At 43.5% G+C, this 20850-nt stretch overlaps 2 protein-coding genes across 4 annotated transcripts in view; one reads left to right on the forward strand and one right to left on the reverse strand.

Moving 5' to 3' along the window:
- LOC126982617 (glucose dehydrogenase [FAD, quinone]-like) overlaps nt 1-1621 on the reverse strand; it is a 33796-nt gene extending 32175 nt beyond the window's left edge. Inside the window, exon 1 of one of the 3 annotated variants that reach the window (XM_050834809.1) lies at nt 1443-1621. The gene's annotated coding sequence lies outside the window, so the exon portion shown is untranslated. The remainder of the gene's footprint in view (nt 1-1442) is intronic. The other 2 variants (XM_050834811.1, XM_050834810.1) reach the window with 2 other exon arrangements.
- Nucleotides 1622-10592: 8971 nt separating this feature from the next.
- On the forward strand, nt 10593-20664 carry LOC126982618 (E3 ubiquitin-protein ligase RNF103-like). Its single transcript, XM_050834812.1, has 8 exons — nt 10593-10643; nt 12657-12811; nt 13983-14103; nt 14525-14619; nt 15250-15413; nt 15773-16025; nt 17013-17138; nt 18283-20664. Exons 2-8 carry the CDS (start codon nt 12704-12706, stop codon nt 19642-19644), a joined length of 2229 nt encoding a protein of 742 aa, XP_050690769.1. The 5' UTR covers nt 10593-10643; nt 12657-12703; the 3' UTR covers nt 19645-20664.
- The last annotated feature ends 186 nt before the right edge of the window (nt 20665-20850 follow it).

The raw sequence follows: 20850 nt of genomic DNA on the forward strand, positions 1-20850 counted from the left end.
CACTTGCAATGACCTATGTCTCCACTTGCCTACCTTTCTGTCTGTGCATCTGTTTAGCTAAGTCTATCGTACCTGTACTTAATCGTCTATTCATCTTTGTAGCTGTCGATCTCTTCTGTCTCTCTGTCTATCTATCTATCTGTCTATTTACTCATCTATCTATCTGCCTGCATTTATTTAGCTATACATCTTTCTATCCACCGTCTTACCTATCTCTTTTGCCTCTCTGCCTATCTATCTGTCTGTCTGTCTTGCTGCCTGTCTATCTATCTATCTCTCCAACATAGAGGCCGTGACGTAAGCAGAAATTTAATTAACAAATACCTTTCTTATTTCGTATTTGGTTTTAGTTTCACACCTTCATTTTCTTATCATTTCTGCCGTTGTTATTTACTATATATTTTTCTTATGTTTTTTTTCTTCTGCAGTTTCATGTTCAGGCGGCACGCATCTCTTTCTCTCTTTCTCTCTCTCACTTTCATCTCCGCCAAACACCCGTCTTTACTTACCTTTCATTAGCAAGCCAACGCTACCATCTCGACGAGACCTTGGAAGCCGACCATCATTACCAGCCTCCTCCTCCTCCTCCTCCCCCTCCTCTACTCGGTTAGACAATCATAAACCAGTAGAAAGTGGCTGAGATGATGCGTTCAGGGTTGAAAATAATAGAAACAGCTCAGTGACTGTATTTTCTTTTTGCTCCTTGATGTAGGTAATAATAGGAGAGACTCTGGAACGTGGGTCATTTCTTAAAAACATACAAAAGGTTAGGAAGATAGGTCTAGGCCGACAAGTATGGGGAGAGAGACAGGGAAATAAGTGGTAGAAAGTTACAGGTCTATAGATAATTAGGGGAGTCGACAGGTAGGAACATAAAAAAGACGCGTTTTCACCCACGGAACCTGTCGGGGATGCCTATGGAGGCTGACCTTCACGAAAAGAGGGACACTGGGGTCACAGGGCAACACGCGGACACGCAACCACTGGAGGGACACGATTCCACGGGGGACACAGGGGAACATATACAGTGCCATTGGTAGGACACAGGGCCACGGGGACGCAGAGCTACGGGAAGAATATGAAGCCACGGAGGACACGCTATACAGAGCCACGGGGGATAAAGCACCACGGGAGGCACAACGCTACGGGGTTAACACCTATAGAGGGCTACTGGTGGACACAGGGACTCGGGGGTACTCACGTCGGATGGGAACACAGGGTTTAGGGGAACACGCTACACAGGGCCACGGGGTTAACAACTTCAGAGCGGCACGGGGGGAACACAGGGTCACCGGGGGGACACGGGGAACACAGCATCACGAGGGACACATGGTCATAAGGAACACAGGGCTACAGGAAAACATAAAACACAGGGCCATTTGGGGTGCACAGAGCAACGGGGGAACATGCAACACAGGGAGGGAGAGGGACACAGAACACACCAGCGCGGGTAGAGGCGCGTGCTGGTCGTGAATGGAGTGCCAGCGGCGCGTGGAGTGAGGGCGAAGTGAGAGGAGAGTTGAGTGGTCGACAGGGATGTGGGTGTGGTGGTGCTGGGGGTGTCGTGGAGGGGTGTGGGCGGGCAGATAGGGTCTTCGTGGCGCTAAATCCTTTCTTAACTCTCCCTTTTTCTCTTCTTTACTGTTTTGCTTTCCATTCCCCTTCTCTTGCTTTCCAATAAGGAATTTTAAGTGTGGTTGTGACGGGTCTTCGTGGTGGTGGTGATGATGTTTTTGGTTATGGGTGGAGGATCTTCAGTCCTTCCTTAACTCCCCTTTTCTCTTCTTTATTGCTTCTCTTTCCATTCTTCATCTCTTCCTCTTCTCTTCCTCTCCATTAAGGGATTTTAGTGTGATGGTGATGGGTCTTCTCGGTAGTAAAATCCCTCCGTCCTTCTCCCTTTTCTCCTCTTCTTTATTGCGGCTCTCCATTCCTCTTTTCCTCCTCTCTTTCTCTCCAATTAGGGATTTTAGTGTGATGGTGATGGGTCTTCGTGGTGGTAAATCCCTCCGTCCTTCTCCCTTTTTCTCCTCTTCTTTATTGCGGCTCTCCATTCCTCTTCTTTTCCTCCTCTCTTCCTCTCCAATAAGGGATTTTAGTGTGATGGCGATGGGTCTTCGTGGTGGTAAATCCCTCCACGCCTCTCCCTTTTTCTCTTCTTTATTGCCTTCCTTTCCATTTCTCTACTCTTCCTCTCCAGTATACCTCCTCCCCTCTTTATCCTTATCGATTGTTGCGCCCTTCCCCTAGCCCTCAGCCCCCGCATTCACCTTTCACTACGCTTATACGCAAAATAAGGCCGCACGCAACAGCCAGACACGGAATGACACAGAGCCAGAGGGGGACACACGGCCGAGGCGACACGAGACCAGGGAGGGATAAGGTCACGTCGCTTTTCCCGAATTCAGCTTTTTTTTTATTTTTTTTACCCCATTTTAACCATTCTACGTTTCTCTTTCTCTCGCTTTTTCTGCCCGGTTCACCGATCAATGTTTTTTCTTCATATATTTTTTTCTCAGACATATTTGTTTGTTTGTTGATGCCAAACTTAAGTTGTGCAAGAGTGTGGGATTCACAACAAAAGTACTGGAAGTAGTAGTAGTAGTAGTAGTAGTAGTAAAAGTAGTAGTAGTAGTGGTAGTAATAATAATAGTAGTAGTAGTAGTAGTAGTAGTAGTAGTAGTAGTAGTAATAATAATAATATTTTTACAGCTAAGGAAGCAGCTCAAGGGCAAAAAGAAAAGTAATAATGGGGAAAAAAAGTCCGCTGAACACTGACCCTATGAAAAAAGAGTTCAGAAGAGTGGCTAAAAGAGGGTCAATTTCTACTACTACTACTACTACTACTACTACTACTACTACTACTGCTACTACTTTTTTGCATATAGGAATTTATCTTCATATATTTACTCTTTAGTTCCAGCTAAAATAATGCCAATCTTTATGTGTGTAAATGTGTATATGTGTTAGCTTGCTGTTATTCTTTTCTGTGGTTAATATGTCACTTAATAGTTCTGATGTTCTTTATCTTTTATATTTTATTCTTATTCCTTTAAATATACAGTATCTTTGTATTGATTATTTTTTCAATACAATCAAGCCAAAGACAATATCGTTAGTAAAGGAGGTTCCTTCCCTTTAACATGCGATTATTTTTTTAATTGATCATCTTATTCCACTTGATTGACTTACTTCTGCACAATGAAAATAATTCCTGATGTTGTATGTTCAGCCCTCTACTGTGCAGATCTATATACGAAATAATGATGATGATGATGATGATGTTGATGACTACTGCTTCTACTACTACTACTACATAAATGATACCTCCACCCATGTTTATTTTCCCGACACATAATCATGGAGGGCTCCGTAGCTTGGAGGTCATTAGCCCCAACTCTGTTCGCTAATGACTGTGGCATCCAACCATATTACTAATATTACCTAGCACTAAATCACCTATCATCTATTACGTCCAGAAGCGAATTTGAACATTAATTTATAAATGATTTTCTTTGTTTTGCTATTCAGTGAAAACCCCCATGCTCGCAAATTTTGTATTGAAACCACTGGCCACGATTTTTCACTTTGTTCTTGTCGTTGATGCAAGATGTGTAAAGCAAGAAATAAATTGCGATCATTTATTCCCCAAACTCGTCATCTACCCCGGGATAGGTAACCAGGTTGCGATTCGACAACAAGCGACGCACAAAAACCCACTTTTTTCGTTCTGTGCAAGCCGCGGTTGCCACTACGAGATTTCTACTGCGGCGGCGTCCAGTTGAGACAAGTTGTGATGGTGGTAAAACGTGTCGCTCTTCTAGTCCGACGGGAACACCCTGTTTTCTGGCGCCGAAGTTCTCAAAAATTTCCAAAAATTCTCGGAATTTTCGGAATTTTCCTGGAATTTCTGAAAATTTCGATTTTGTCGCATACGGAGCGAGTGCAAGATATTTTATTATCGACCCTGTGCCTCATTTTGATCATCTACCTCATTTTCGTGTTCATAATTATCAGGTCTTTAAAAAAAATATAGAAAATCGTAGTTATTCCTGTATTATATTGTAAGTAAAATACATTTTTTTATTCTTGTTTCCTTTAGCCTGCCCATTGTAGTCTTAGATGGTTGGTGTATATGCTGAAAGAAAACTAAGGTTCTGTGGCCATTGGGGTAAAAGTTATGGCCCTTTAAAAAAAATGTTGCATAAAAGCAACTAGGTTACCTAAATCGTGACGAAAATTTGAGGTTACCTAACCAGAGCGGCACTGCATCCGGCTTTACCGCTGCCCAGCGCGGGAGTCGCTGTAATGTCTGCCTTATTAACTTTAATGCACGTGACCCGCCCCGATGTTCGACATGGCGGTCACGATCTTGCGGGCCACGTTCGTTCGTTCGTTTGGTTTTGAGGGGCTCGAACCCTCGCGGGCTATATGCCATAGGATGGCCCGCCTGTTGCGGGCCGCCACAATACATTAGCTATACTGTTGCGGGACGGCCGGGAAAGTAGCGCATCACGACGCATGTTGCGCGGCAAACAAGCAGTGTTCCACCTTGACCCGTTTTGCGGGTGTGGGTTAGTAACAGGCCGGATGCACAGTATCCTACTTTACAAAAATAAATACACCTGTTAATTATTCCTGCGTGGGGAGAGCGGCGAGGCACGGTCACGTCGTGCCATTGTCCTCGCGTGCTTCCGGCTCAACCTTTGACAGGCTCGAGGCTGGCGGACACACGATGATGAATGGCACAATGGTAAAGGAAACAATGATAAGAATTATGAATATATGTTCAATTTGTAAGCATTTATCAACATATAAATATGTAGGATATATATATGTATGTTTTTATGTATGTATTTTTATTTATTTATTTATTTACATCTCGGCCACATGCTGTCCTGAAGACCACTCACCAACCCGGAGTCTTGAGGAAACCGTCCAAGTGAATCAAGAACGAGCTCCGGGGGTCACCATGAGCCCAAAAAAGATGGCACCGCTATAAAGCACTTGCCTGTGCCATGACGAACCAAGCCCCTCAAGAAAGCCTACCGGCGCCATAGGCTGCCACGTAAATATATATATATATATATATATATATATATATATATATATATATATATATATATATATATATATATATATATATATATATATATATATATATATATATATATATATATACACACACACTATATATATATATATATACATTGCCAGTCTACTCTATCTAGGTTTTCCTGATATAAAAATCATTTGGCATTTTCATTCATTCACTACCACCCAATTTTCTAGGAGATATTTTCCACAATTATATAGCTAAATTATGAAATTCGCTTCCTAATAATGTTGTGAATGCTGAGAACCTGCAGTTGTTTAGGAGTAAGGTAAATAGTTTCTTACTGAAGTATTTTTATTCTTTCTTTTCATGGCAAACTGTTCCCCCCTGAGAGACCTGGATATGCATATAGCCTATATATGTCATTAGTCCTTGGAATGCTACCGAGGTGTCGACACTCTTGGCCGCTGGACCGCCCCCTCCCTTGTTGTGCTTTCCTTCCTACCATTGTATCTTTTTAGTTTCATGGTGCTACCTACACATGTATTAATAGTTGTATACTCACACTCTGTCCTGCCTGGGGGTTGGGATGGCATGTTCCTCCCTTCTCCCTTGTTGTTTACCTGCAACAATAAACTATCAATCAATCAACACTGATGTGCCGAAACGTAAGTTAGAGGTGCCACGGTGTTGGAAGAAGTAAGAACCTTCACGGAAGAGTGGTTTTCGTTGCCCAAAGCAGAAAAGTTGCATAAATCCGTAAAAAAGTTTATTGCCTGAGTGGAGACTGCCTGAAGGAACGGCTGTTTTGTCTTCTTTTTTTAAGGCATGTATGCGCTCTCTCTCTCTCTCTCTCTCTCTCTCTCTCTCTCTCTCTCTCTCTCTCTCTCTCTCTCTCTCTCTCTCTCTCTCTCTCTCAGGAACAGAGCACCTTCTTGGTCGGTGACTCTATGATTCGCCATCAGGTGGTTGAATTCTGTGGCAGAGTCCCCCGTCGTAGGCGTAACTACTGTTATCCTGGAGCTGGTGTTGACGACATCACAGCTGCCCTGGACGAGGTCTCCGCTGAGGCCTCTAATGACTCACTCTTTGTTCTCCACACAGGTACAAACGACGTCACCACCGGTTGAGGAACTGCTGGACAAGTACCGTAGGCTCATCCAGCAGTATAAGTCTAAATCCTAATATTATGATTTCAGGAATTCTACCACGGACATGGGATGAGGGCGACTTCTACAGTAGCCTTCAGCTCCTCAAACGCCTGCAGAGACTCTGCGGAGAGCTTGACGTCGAATTCTTTAACGCCTGGAACGATTTCTAGGCGGCCCAGAGAGTTTTTTCCAAGGAGCATACACCTGTCCCCCATCGGGGCAGCCCATTTGGAAGGCTCCTCAACAACGCCGTACGTAACGCCCGAACAACAAAAACGACTCTCAGCCACGTCCTTCCATCCCCCCTGTGTAATAGACACCATACACCGCAACAGACTCGTAACATTGAACCCTCCAGTACCTCTATTACCAAGCTTCAAGATAACCTAAGAGTCCTTAGTTTCAATGCGCGTAGCCTAAGAAACAAGTTTGATGAACTGCGATGTCTTGCTCTGACAGAAAACTTTGACGTAATTGCTATAACCGAAACATTTATCGACACCACTAATATTGATTTAAGTTCCGAATACAACATAGATGGCTACAGATTCTTCAACAATGATCGTGTAAACCGTAGAGGGTGGTGTCGCCTTTGTCAAAAGCTACTTGCAACCTACTGACAAAACACCAAGAAACAGTAACGTTGAACATTTGTGCGTGCGAGTAAACATTGCAAAAGTCAATTTAAATATATCTGTCACTTACAGGCCTCCGGGGCAATCACTTGATGGCGATCTTGAAATGTACAGCGTCTTAAGGCAGTCACTTAATAACAGCGACTCACTGATACTAGGAGACTTTAACCTCCCCATATCGACTGGGCGACACTGTCGGGCAGAAGGTGAGTCCCATAGAATGATCAATTTCTAGAGGAAAATTATCTAAGCCAAATGGTTTCTGAACCAACTCGACAAAATAACATACTTGACCTTGTTATAGCGACCCAAGATAACCTAGTCAGTAATGTCACGGTAGGAGAACACCTCGGTTCCTGCGACCATAAACTAGTGCGCGTTGACATTAGAGCTCAAACATCGGTGACTGAAAATAAAGTTAAGGTGCCCAATTTCAAAGAGCCAACTTCGTAGAAATCCGACGAAAACTAATAGATATGCAACTATCAGATGACGGCAATGCAGAGGACGCCTGGCTAAACTTCAAAATCACTTACTCACTCAGCAGGACACATTTGTACCCTTGTGCGAGAAGCGAATTAACACTAATAAAGTCCACCGTGGTTTAATAGCGAAATTAAACACTCAGTCAAGGAGAAAATTGTCTTACAGGTTAAAGAAAGACCAAAGCACGCCTGAAAACATTAGACTTTACAATGATGCAAGGCGACGAGTAAAAGATTAGTGCATCAGGCAAAGCGTAGATATAAAGAAAATATTGCCACCAACTGTAAAATAATCCGAAATCCTTCTTCAGTTACATAAACAACAGAAAGGCGATCAGAAGTGGAATTGGACCTTTAACAAACAGCGACGGTGCACTAGTGACTGACAGCCAACACGTTGCAAACCTATTAAATAATTACTTTTCCTCGGTGTTTAATAATAACAGTCCTCCCACCACCAACACCAGTACTAATGTAAATCCCGAGCATGCATTGTCTAACTTTGAAATAAAACCCGATGAAGTCCTTAAAGCCCTCAAATCACTTAAAACAAATAAAAGTCCTGGACCTGATAAAGTATATCCAACTCTGCTGAAAGAAACAAAGAGCGAAATACTCTCCTCCCTCACAACCGTATTCAATATGTCCTTGCGACAAGGCATTGTCCCTTCAGATTGGAAAAAGGCTAACGTGACACCGATTTTAAGAAAGGAGACAAAAAGTACCAGGTAATTACAGGCCCATTAGTCTAACTTCGGTTGTAGGTAAGCTACTTGAGGGCATAATTAGAGACAAAATTGTGAGTTACCTTGAAAGCCACTCATTAATTGGGGACTCACAACATGGCTTCCGAAACAAAAGATCCTGCCTGTCAAATCTATTAACCTTTTATAACGACCTCTTCACTGTTTATGACGTAACCAAATCACTGGACGTAGTCTATCTTGATTTCAGAAAGCGTTTGATAAAGTCCCGCATCATAAATTACTTTACAAATTAAAGCAAATAGGTATTGACGGTCAGGTAAACCAATGGATCGCGAATTGGTTGAGCAACAGAAAACAACGAGTAGTGATTGACGGATTTAACTCAGAGTGGGCGCCGGTCACTAGTGGCGTCCCTCAGGGCTCGGTTCTTGGCCCAGTGCTCTTCATTATTTACATCAACGACGTGGATGTTGGACTCAATAACCGCATTAGTAAATTTGCAGACGACACAAAGATTGGTAACTCGGTTCTCACTGACGAAGATACCAAAGCCTCCAAGAGGATTTGCACAAAATTTCAACTTGGTCGGATAGATGGGAGATGCCCTTTAACGTAGACAAGTGCCAGGTCCTTCAAGTTGGAACGAGGAATAAGTTTGATTACGAAATGCGCGGCGTTAAACTCAAAAGCGTTCAATGCGTCAAGGACTTGGGGTCAAAATCGCGTCAAACCTCAAATTCTCACAGCAATGCATCGATGCAGCAAATAAAGCGAACAGAATGTTGGGCTTCATTAAAAGAAACTTTTATTTAAGAATAAAGATGTAATACTCCGCTCTACAACAGTTTAGTCAGACCCCACTTGGAATATGCGGTACAGTTTTGGTCTCCCACCATGCAAAGGATATTGCTAAATTAGAAGGTGTTCAGCGTCGGGCAACGAAAATTATCCCTTCCTTGCGCAACAAATCCTACGAAGAAAGGCTTTCTACCCTTAACATGTTCTCTCTTGAGAAACGTCGCCTCCGAGGAAAACTGATCGAATGTTTTAAAATACTTAATGGTTTCACGAATGTAGACAGATCAACATTGTTTATGATCGATGACACTTTGCGCACGAGGAACAATGGCGTAAAACTCAGATGTAGACAAGTAAAATCAGACTGCACCAAATTTTTCTTCACCAACGATGTAGTGCGAGAATGGAATAAGCTCCCACCGTCAGTGGTCCAGTGTAACACGATTGACTCCTTCAAAAATAAGCTCGACCGTCACTTCCTTCAACTTAATATCAACTAGAGTAGAAATGCAACGTTTTGGAGTCTTCTGATTAATGTAAAATCACTTAGTTTTTTTTTTTTTTACATCGCTTATGCGCCGGTAGGCTTCTTCCCGGTGGATCCTGATGGTCGGTCCAAGGCTTCTTTCCGGTAGGTCCTGATGGTCGGCCCAGCCCGTTCTGGCGCAGGCGAGTGTTTATAGTGGCGCCATCTTGCATTGGCTCATGCTGCCCTCCCAGAGCTCATCTTTGATCCTAGAATCTAGAGTCCGGGTTGATAGGTGGTCTTCTGGACAGCATGTGGGTAGTTTTGCCACGGGCGGCGGCTGAAAAATCCCAGCTGTGGCACCAGGGCGGGAACACTCGGGGCGGAAAAAAAAGCTCCTTGGTGGCACCGGGGGGGGATTGAACTCGCGTCCTCCTGAACACCGTTACTTTGAGTGTTACTTTGACGACAGACCACCAAGTCTGGACCATGGGTGGTGATTTTCTCTGTGTTCTCTATAATCTCTCTCTCTCTCTCTCTCTCTCTCTCTCTCTCTCTCTCTCTCTCTCTCTCTCTCTCTCTCTCTCTCTCTCTCTCAAAAGACTGCTCTCAGCCACATCCCTCCACCCCCGCCTTCCTCCCTTGGGGTATATCCCCAACGAAATACCCCCAAAAATAGAAAAATAAAAAAAACACTAGAGCTCACAACCCCATCCATCACACTTCAGAACTAGAATCAGTCCACACGCACACACAAGTATCTTGGTGTCCACCTCTCCACTAACCTAAAATTCAACACTCACATAGACCTGGACATCAGTGCCACAGCCAACCGAACTCTGGGGTTCCGGAGGGCGGAGGAGGCATTTACATAGCTGCACACCTGACATAAAACACATAGCTTATAAGTTATGATACACTTGTGAGACCAACACTTGAATAGCCTACTGCATACTCGGCTCCCCCGTCCCCCCAACAGCCAACACAAATATGCGTGTTATGTACGGGTGCCCTGCGCATCATATATCTAGATACCAATCAATCAATCTTTTGGTCATGCATGTCAAAATCTGTGCCCCCGCGGCCGCTCTGTCAGCCAACATGCCAGATTGTCGTACTCAGCCTCTTATTTACCGACTTCCGACCCAAAATCTGTCTCGTGGGCCCCAATAACGAGATTCACTTATAATTATCGGTAAAATGGTTAATTCCTGATGTTTCTTGGCAGTAGTTATGCGTCCGAAACCGGTAAATACCATGCTCTGAGTACGATAATCTGTCAACGGTGGTGGCAGACGAGTGACAACAACACAGCAACACAAACAGGGACGCCCGCCACACAGGTGAGCAGCAGCCACAATAAAACTGCCATTACTTCCTTGCGCTATTAATGCAGGACTGGCGCTCTTGTGGAATAACTTTAAGACACTGGGGAGAGTCGAATGGAGGCATGTGTTAGTATTGTTTTATTTGTTATTTTTTCCGCGAGGGGTTTACAGAGGGTGATGGCTTTCCCTTCACTTTTTTTTTTTTTTTTAGCTGCGTCCTTGTGTTGTCCGAGGGAAGTTAAATAATATAATGCCATTGTAAAGCAAAGTGTGTGAGTAAGCGAGGGTGGAAAGGAAGAGGACCCATACACAGCGATACAGGTCAAAAGATACAGGTCAAAAAATACAGGTCAAGAGATACAGGTCAAAAGATACAGGTCAAGAGATACAGGTCAAGAGATATAGGTCAAAAGAAAGTGTTGGTGTGGGCGGGGGAGGTGTGTGTCAGTCTGTTTAGGAGGGAGAGAATATAGTTGTCCTATTATCCTGGAGCAGTAAGTTGCGAGTTTTTTTTTTCATTATTGTTTTCCTATTTTTATGCCCATGCACTGTCTGCTGTAAAAAAAATAATAAAATAAAATAAAAGGTGTGCTGTGTGGGATTCTGTGGCACTGCTGTCTAGTCTGCCACTCAGCCAACATCGGGTAAGATTCGTTTTATGGCAGAGCTGATATTTCATGCCCTACTCAACCAACTTCTCTTTTGTTGTCATAATTCTTCTAACCTTCAAGCCTCCCTGACAACCAATGAAAAGAGTGTAGAGATCAAGAGAACAAAATTTGATAACACACATTATTTTGTAAGCCTGCACCAGAGATGATACCAACCAGCCAAGGCTAAAGATCAGTACATTGTTTTGTCACATGAGAAGATGGAAAGAATCAGGAGTGGAAATGGTGCCTGTGTGTTTGACATTGGCTGCATCAGTTCATTTCAGTCCAGAGTCAGGAGTTTAGCCTTGTTAGTGCCACTCTGATGGTTTTCTTCTGTCTTTTGTTCTTTCTCTTTTTTTATATCTGTAATTTATGTAATATTCAATATTTGTATTTCCAAACAAATATTATCCAATAATGTCCTGCCAGTCAGTGTTTGCATCATTGTGAAAAATGCCCCACAGCTGAAATGGCACTAATGAAAACAGGTGAAGCAACCTGTGCCATGAAGCTGTGGGACAAGACAAGGGGCAGGGGAATAATGATATTACAAGCCAATTATTGCGGGAATTTTTAGCGATACGTGCACCACTGTGAATTGAGACTCCATACATGGAGAATGTTTATCGTTATTCTTATTATGTTTATGATCATAATTATTATTATGACCTATTTTCTTTTAGGTTTTCTCCTTCATAAGGTGGCTATATTACTATTGATTGGTACAGTGCTTATACACATGTCTTGGCTTGAGTACTAAATTTCACTGTACATACTTTGATTACCTAGGTATTTACTCACACCCATGTATCTACCATCACACACTCTCCTGTACATGTTTGTGTTCATATACTGGTGAGCAGTTGTGCCAAACATCCACACTGCCAAGCTTATTAAGCTGCTACAGGGACTCCTACAGTTTTTGTGTCTTAGAATGAAACCACTTACTTTTCTTCATAAGTTGTCTATCACTCCCATCCCTTCCTCTTATAACAGAGGACACCCCTGAACAATCCACATTGTTCACCATTACTGCTTTCTCCACCTGCCATGACCCTTTACCAGGTCATGTATGAGAGTGTATGTGTCATTAGGTGAAGGGAATGGAAGGGAGGAAGGACTTCAAAACTATCTTTCCTAGCTATCTTCTAATTTTGTCATATATATGTTTTTTGTTTTGCTTTCTTTCATTATTTATTTTTTTGTAACATCTAATCCTTTCTTATCTTAAGAATATTTACCATTTGTATTTCCTTTTTTTTGGGCACTGATATATTCATACCCTTTTCTCTACTCCTTCCTTACTCCGGTAGCACATGAATTCTCCCCCTTACACCCCTTCCTCCTTGTGTACATTTGCTCTGTGGTGTTGCAGCGTCAGAGCAGTGCAGTAGTGAGTGTTGACCAGCACCTCAGACTGCAGCATGTGGCGCCGACCTGCCCTCCTGGCCCTGTACCTGGCTGTGGTAGTGGTCATCACCTGGCTGGTGGAGCTGGGCCACTGGTGGGAGACAGGCCACACCACCTATCAGGTACAGCAATGTACAGGCCAGGGGCTGAGGGCCACTACTGCTGCTGCTGCTGTTGTAGCTACATAGGATAGCTGGAATGTTAGGTCAGAGCATTATAAGAAAACCATTAATAGTAAAATTTTGAATTAATTTTTTGGTTTAAGCAGCTTATAAGTTTTGTAAGAAGAACAGTTTTGTTCAGTAATAAAGGGGTGATTTAGAGGCAGTGGGTAAGGTGAAGTGCTTACTATTAATTTTGGTCCCCTGCTAATGCCTAACAGAGGTAGGTAGTACAACTGTTCTTCCCTCATAACAATGTACAAAAAATTTCATAAGTGACAAATGTACTATGTTAATGTTTCTTATATTGTATTTGCGGATATAAATTTACATTATTATGGGCTGTCTCATTCTGGTAAAATCATATCTTTCACACAATGAGCTCCAAAATTATTTCCTAGTTAAAGACATTATTAAAAAGAAATGAACTTGAGAGACAAATTAAGTTCTTTGATACCAATCATTCACTGCCTTGATGACATCTGTCCTGTCTGCTTTGTAAACATTATTGAACATGAGGGAATGACTGATAGCACGGTGAGGGACCCTTATCTGGGTTATCTTTGGTGCTGTCAAGAGGCGGATGTATGGCAGAGTGACGGATCACGTGTCTGGAATTACTTCCTGCTGATATACAGTGTGGATCTGAATTTGATGATTTATTGGGAGAAGTTTTTCTTATTTTTGTGTTTTGTAGGTCTTCATCAGTTTTACATTTTAGGTACAGTCTTCAGTATGTATAGAAAACCATATCTAAATAGACAGAGTAAACTGCCCAGTGGTACAAATATGTCTGTTCTGACAGATTTTTTCAATCTTCACTGAAATGTTTGCTAGCCTTGTAACAGGAGGCACTTCATCTGCTGGGTTTTATCATAAGATACCTCTTGTTGGTGCCTTAATTATCCACATTTTGTAAGTAAATCATACTGATGAAAAGAGGGCAGGGTCAGAAACATGCTTTGATAAATTATCATCTTTATCTGACACTTTGTATAAAAGTTATTCCAAAGAAGACTTAACGCAACCTCTGAAACCCATAGTAAAACACATTTATAATGTTCCACCCAGCTATAATGACTTGTTTTTATTACTGTCAGCCATGTGGTTAATGACTCTCCATCCCCGGCAGCTTATTAACCCCTTGAAGAACCTGTCCGTGGCTCAGATCCGGCACCTGCTGGATGCACGAGGCCAGCAGTATGCCGGGGTGCTGGAGAAGCAGGAAATCGTTGGCCTCCTTCAGCAGTCAGGTGAGGACCAGGCAGGGGAGTAGACTTAAGTGTGTGGCATTGATGCTGGCTGAGACTTGAGTAGACTCCCAAGAAAACCTTCCCTTACTTGCCTTATTCATGAATTTGGAGAAGTGGCTTTTAAAGTGGCTTGACATTCAGGGATGTTCCCCTCTTCATATGTGTCACTTTAGGTAGTACTCACATCAGAAATGAAAGATCTTGAAAAATTATCTGAGGCATGAATATAAATATTGTGCAAAATTAAGTATCATATATTTTCTCTTTCACAAAAGTTCATAGCTCAAGTTTTATTTTGCTGAGCATTTTATCTTGATATAGATGCTAATTGCAAGGGTTCATGAGAATTAGCAAGCATATGCCAGCTGTGTTAATCCTCTGGCCCCTCCCCATGATATCATATCTCCACCATGTCTTGCAGGCCCTGTCCAGTACGGGGAGCTGCAGGGCCGATCACCCAGTGCTGAGACCAAGCCAGTGGTGGAGCTGTCGAGGAAGGAGGACATCTATGAGCAGGTTGGTGTCTGTTGTCATGTGAGGAGGAAAAATGCATTAAATGTCTCAATGATCCACAATACTGAAAGACACTATTTCAATGGAAATGCATATAATAATGAAATCACAGTGATTTATCCTTTGTGGTTATTGAGAAAGGAAACTGTTTATTACGTAACCCATTACTAGTTACCTTTCTGTTAAAGTATGTTGTTCTCTCCATGAGATCTTCACTGAGGATGAGGAATGATGGTATAATTTCACTGCCATTGCTTGCAGTGTAGAGCATATTCTGCTGAATGTAAAATGAAGAAGAAAGTGCGATATGATCTTGTCTTAGGTGCTTTTGTATCACTTGCATTCGTTACTTTATCCATGGGAATCACAAATAGTTTTATATATGACTACATTCCTTCCAAGCAAAGGCAGTGTTGCACTGAGACACTTGAGTATGTTATCCTGAGGCAGCATATGAGTTGACAGTCCTGTGAAAATGTGTCTTGCATTGAGGCACTGAAGAATGAATATGATTGTTATCCTGTGGCAATGTGTAGATGAATAGTGCTGTGAAAGTGTGTTGCATGAAAACACATCATGTGACAACACACAGAAGAACATTGGTGTGAAATGGTTTGTTGCGTGCTTCCTCAGATCTATGATGAGAATGAGACGCTGTGGGTGGTGGAGGTGGTGCCAGCAGAAGGCCCGTATGCCGGCCACCGAGTTCTGGATGACCGTACGTGGCATGCCCTTATGCCACGCCTCCAGGCACTCCAGGTTGACGGTGCCATCCTCACCTGCCAGTATGATCGCAAGTGAGTGTTCTCTCTCCAAATGTGTCATTTTACACATTCTTCTAGGGTATGTTTGCCAATTCATAGACACCATTCCAGTTTTATATCATGGATGAAACTGCTCAGATATGAAAATGAATGAACTATTGTCAAAACAAAAGTTATAGCTCTGACAGTGGTGGGAGGACTGGAAGTGCCAATTCTCAAAACACATGAGAAATTTCCCTACTCAGGATAGAAGTCTTTCTCAACAGTCCTGAGGTTTGAACCCAAGTCCCTTAGGTGTGGGGTGGCCACTCTTGTGTCGAGTTAAAGGGTACCTTACTGCTCCTCAGGCCATTACAGCTACCATCAGATGAAGGGTGCTTTTCAACCCCCAGGTTCTGTGCCCACCAAGGGTGGACCCACCCACAGCTGCTCTTCATCTTGCCTCCTGAAAGAACCAGTGTTGAGCTGACCACCACGAAGCTCTCTGGCCGGGAACACATCATCCTCCCGTCCACCTCCCAGCTGTCTGCCAACTCTGTCCTGTCTTGGCTGCATGGCAGACTGCTTTCCCGGGTGGAAGTTGTTGAGGACGTGAAGCAGCTGGAGCAGGTGTGGCTCAACACTACTGTGGTTCAGGAGAAAAAGGTACAATGCCATGTTTAGTTTCAGTATCTTAAGGTTATTTCAAAGTCTTTTTGTATATCTATTTTTTGGTGAAAAATAGTGCAGAAAGTACTCAAAGTAGTTGGTTTCATAGTCATTAGTATGACAAATTCTGCTTCAATCACTGTAGAAATATATTTGCCAGAAGCACCAACATTTCTCTAATGGAGGTTCATGTGCAAGCCTGATATATCCCTTTAGTTCAGTCACTCTGGTTTGACCCTGGGAAAACTTCAGTAGTAATAATTGAAGATTTCATCTGATCCCTAGAGACATCCAAATAACATAAGTATTAAAAGTATACTTATATGTTTACTGGATCAAGGTATATTCAGGGGTCAAAATGAGGCCTTCATATCACATCATCTCCCAGAGAAGTACTTATCTTTGTCTTCAAACATAACCGATGTAAGTTATTGCTATTGTCTGGTATGTCTTTCCCCTCGTGGTGAGATAAACCCATTACCCCGGGACACAGGGGCAGTGTGACGTCCAGACTACCAGTTTACCTTCCCTAAGTGTCCCCAGTTACCCATTTATTGACCAGTCTGAAGGAAAGGATGAACAGTTGAGTGAGCCTGTTGCCAACTGCTCTGGTCTGGGATCAAACCCAGGCCTGTGGATTTGTAGTTAGGTATGCTAACCACTACACCATGGAGCCACACCCAGGAGGTACTTTGGCTTGGCAAATTTGAGAACCTTTAAAGTCATAAGACACAACTAAAGTTCTCTTCAAGCCCTTATTGGCAGCTATTGCAGCTTAGTATGAAAGGAAGTAGGTAGTATGGGTTCTTGGTTGGACAAAAATTAGTTGTTGCTATAGTTAGTACATATTGGATTGTGTTGTATAACTGTACTTTGGCATTTATGATCCCTTAGACAACATCGAATAAATTCATCCAAGAGCCTCCATCATTCAACTGCAGAAGAGAGATTAGTCACCTACAACCATCCCTCTTTCTTCACCAGATTCCCCACATGGTGTACATCTCTGAGCTGCTGAGTCCCCCGCTGTTGATTGCTGCCCTGGGTCTGCGCCTCTCAACCCGCATCAAGCTGGCATCTTTCACCGTGAAGAAGGAGGAGAAAGAGCAGGTAAGGCGGTGCAGTGAGAGTGGTGGTGGCTGTCCAGATGGCATTGTATCCACACTTCTTTGTTCTGCCCTGGGGTAACATTTGATGCATGCACAACAAATACAGGCAACCATAGCTGTGATCAGTCACTTACACCAGGTGTTCATTAAGTAGTGCCTCAATCCCCCAATAGGTGTCAAAACTGGTTCAAGGGGGTATTAAAAAATATATCCTAATAAAGTAATTGAACATTGTTGTTCCCTCATTGGTAACTAACTAACTGGCTACTAAAATATTCTATATATCCAGAGTCATCCTCTTTTCTCTTTTACATGATGAAGATTGAAAATTAATCATAGTTTGCTAATATTAAAGGGCAGCTATCAAGTTAATGGTTTGGGGTTTTTGGGCCAAAAGCTTGAAGAAAAACCTCTGGATTATACAGTCTTGAACTTTCTCTACCAAAAATCTATGTATACTATCTCCTACAATCAGTTATAGGTTCTATGATTGGTGGTGCTAACATGCGATCACTGTGCTGCACAGTGGTGGTGCGATCACATCTTTGTTACTCTGCACAGGGAGAGTTTTCCTTCCCCACGCTTCACTCAGTCTCTGTCTACAGTCATATGCATCCTTACATTTTTCAAGTGTTTTCAAGCTGCAAATTAGTTTTTTTCAATCTGTGTTTTGTTATACTGTTGCAGTAATAACAGCATTTAAGTGCAGCTGAAATAAATCTGCCAGGGGGGCCTGTGTTGGGTCCAAGTACATGTACTTGTACTTGTACTTGGAATTGAAAAATATCCAGGTACTTGGACTTGGACTTGGACTTGGACTTCAGTACAGTCGCTTGTACTTGGACCCAACCCTGCAGGGGGCAATGATCAACTTTATAGGAACTTAACCCAATCATGTAGTGAGGGATGTCTATACTGCCATTGTAAGGTTATTCTTTGAAACAGCAGTTGCAAGAATAATTAATATACATTCATTAGCTTTGGCTGTGTGAATGCAATTTACCAGGCTGTCCTGATAATCATTTCTTTATACAGCATCTTTGCATTTCTTTGAAACTGTACATGCATATTAGTATATTATAAGGTCATTAGCACAAAACTGTATATTAGAAGGAAAACTCAAGTCAGCTGACTGTTGTCTGCAGGTGTCTCGGCTGCTGCGCAGGTCAGGGTTGAGCGGTGTGCCCAGCCTTGCAGTGACCACCTCAGAGGGCGTGGCATCTTATGGCGCCCAGCGTGGGGAGGCACTCACAATGCCGGCGCTCGGCCTGTACATCTGTGCCCTGCAGCCGCACCTCAACGATGCCTTCCTGGTGTCCCTGGGAGTGGCCAACCTGCTGGCTGCCACTGACTTCTTTTACTTTCTGAATGGACGAGCACGGCTGTGGAGGCATGTGGCTGCCAGCCTCACACGAGCAGCTGTCAACAATGCCGGAGTGATGCTGCTATGGCTGGCAGTCACTGCTCTGCTGCGGCCTGCCTCCATCCGTGCCGCTCTGCCCTCTGCTGCATTGCTAGTCACCTCCTTCAGCACCACTCGCATATCCTCCTTCATGCGCTACCACTGGCTCATGGTCCAGAGTCACCCTGCCATCTTCTGGGCGGCAGCAGTGGTATTTGCCATTTCCATCTTGGTGTGGCGAAACCTGTTGTGGAGGCGCAGCACGGAGCAGGAGGAGCCAGAGAGTGGCTGGTGGAGTGCCTTCCCTGTGGATGCATATCTGGTGGATGTGTTGTTCCGTCCCATGACCTCCCTGTCGCGGCCCCGCCCCTCACAGGACCTTGGTTTGGAGGAGGGCATGGAGCGCCTCATTGAGCGGCTGGCCACGCCTGACCTGTGGCTGCACCCTGTCATCCCCACGGACTACATGAAAGAGCTGCCCATGTGGCGTTATGATGGATGGGGCAATGAGGACGACCTCAAGTCAGAGAGTGAAACCGATGTGGACAGTGTGAGTGAGAATGAGAGCGACACCCTGCTAGATTCCCACACATGCTGCCGGGACGAGGAGTGCCGCCTGTGCTCGCTTTGGGCCTCTGTCAAGGAAATCCACGTGTGTCACCGTTGTGCCATCCTCAAACGCAAACTGGAGCGACGACACCTGCGACGGCGGGTCACAGGCCAGCAGGACCACAGCGCCGCCACCCACGAGATGCTGCTCAGGGTGTGTGAGAGCTGCTGCAAGACACGCCAGAAGCAGCCAGTCCCAGGCAGCAGCGTGAAGCAGGGCAGGAGCAAAGGTCCCAGCTGGCTCCTGTCACCCCAGCGGTTAACGGAGCTCAAATGGTCTGCACCTGCACATGCTATAGAGAGCCGCATCTGTGCCATATGCCTGGGACGATATGGGTGGGCGGCGGTGCTGTGTGGGCTGCCGTGTGGACATAACTACCACCATGCGTGCATCACTGAGTGGCTTCTCAAGGACAACCACCACTGCCCCACCTGCCGCTGGCCCTCTTATAAGGCAAAACCTGTAGCTGCATCAACACGGGACCACCAAGACTAATGGCTGTCTCCCCACTATGCCTTCCCACACCAGCAGCATGTTAGGCCAGTGATTCATGTGTTGGGCTGCTGGGAAGGGCCTCAGAGGGTTGGTGTTGCATTGGCTTGCTCTGGGCTTTATTGCTTTATTTTAATTCATGGTAATACATTTCTTTTAAAAGCCATGACAAAAAGCTCCTTTTGGGGCAATTCAAAAGCTTTACAATTGCCAAATATGTATACTCTATTTTTTATCTTATAGTACAGGAACGTGTGGTTGTGTAAGCAATTTAGAATAATATAGATGTGACTGAAGAAAATGTGTGCATTCAGTGAAATAATGAACAAAGAAAAAGCTGAGTGAAAAAAAGAAAATGGAGAAAAATATTGGGTGTCCAAATTTGATTTGGATAATTTAATTTAGAGAAAAATTGACAGGATTATTAACTGGATTAGCACTTGGCAAGCATACAGAGAAAAATCCTGAAGCAGCGAGTTTGTGTGCCAAGCTGTGGGAGAGTCAACAGAGCCCAGGGACCATCGTGCTGCTGTTGTGATGATGAAAAAGGCTGCTGAGGAAATAAAGAAATCGTGAAGAACAAAGTTAATATACAGTACAAAATGCTCAAATCTAGACTAAAATGGCATAATAGCTATTTCTTTCTATTGTTCATGATTCATTATTCATGGAAGTGTTTCTTGAACAACGAAAAGTCTTCTAGGATGACTTTCCTTACAACCAGTGAATCACAAATGATGGCAGTGACTCAGTACCTTCACCCTTCAGTGTCCATCTTCAGACACTTCAGCAGAATTCTCTACTCAACAATTTTCATCTCTTCACACTTCTCATGGCATTATTACACACAGGGAAGATCCATGTACAAAATATACGTGAATAACATCGTCTCCTAATCCCTGTATGAGAGAGAGCAGTTTAAGGAAGAAAAGTATTATGAATGCTTGTGTATTTTTTTCTGTGATTGCCATTATTGACTACTATTTGCATGTGGAAAAGGGGGAATATATTTATTGAACTGGATGTTACAGTGTGTCTGATTATATCCTTTGTTTAACTAAATAGAGTCTGTTGTTTAGGCAGTTGAATATACAACCCTCCACTCATTTTCCAATTTAAAACCCCTAAGTTTCAGATGGATTTTTAGTTTTTGCCAGTGGCTTAATGTAATTGTTAATTTGTTAGGTGAAACCAGTTCTTCCTTACCAT

Source organism: Eriocheir sinensis, chromosome 51, assembly GCF_024679095.1.
Source record: "Eriocheir sinensis breed Jianghai 21 chromosome 51, ASM2467909v1, whole genome shotgun sequence".
Lineage (NCBI taxonomy): Eukaryota > Metazoa > Arthropoda > Malacostraca > Decapoda > Varunidae > Eriocheir > Eriocheir sinensis.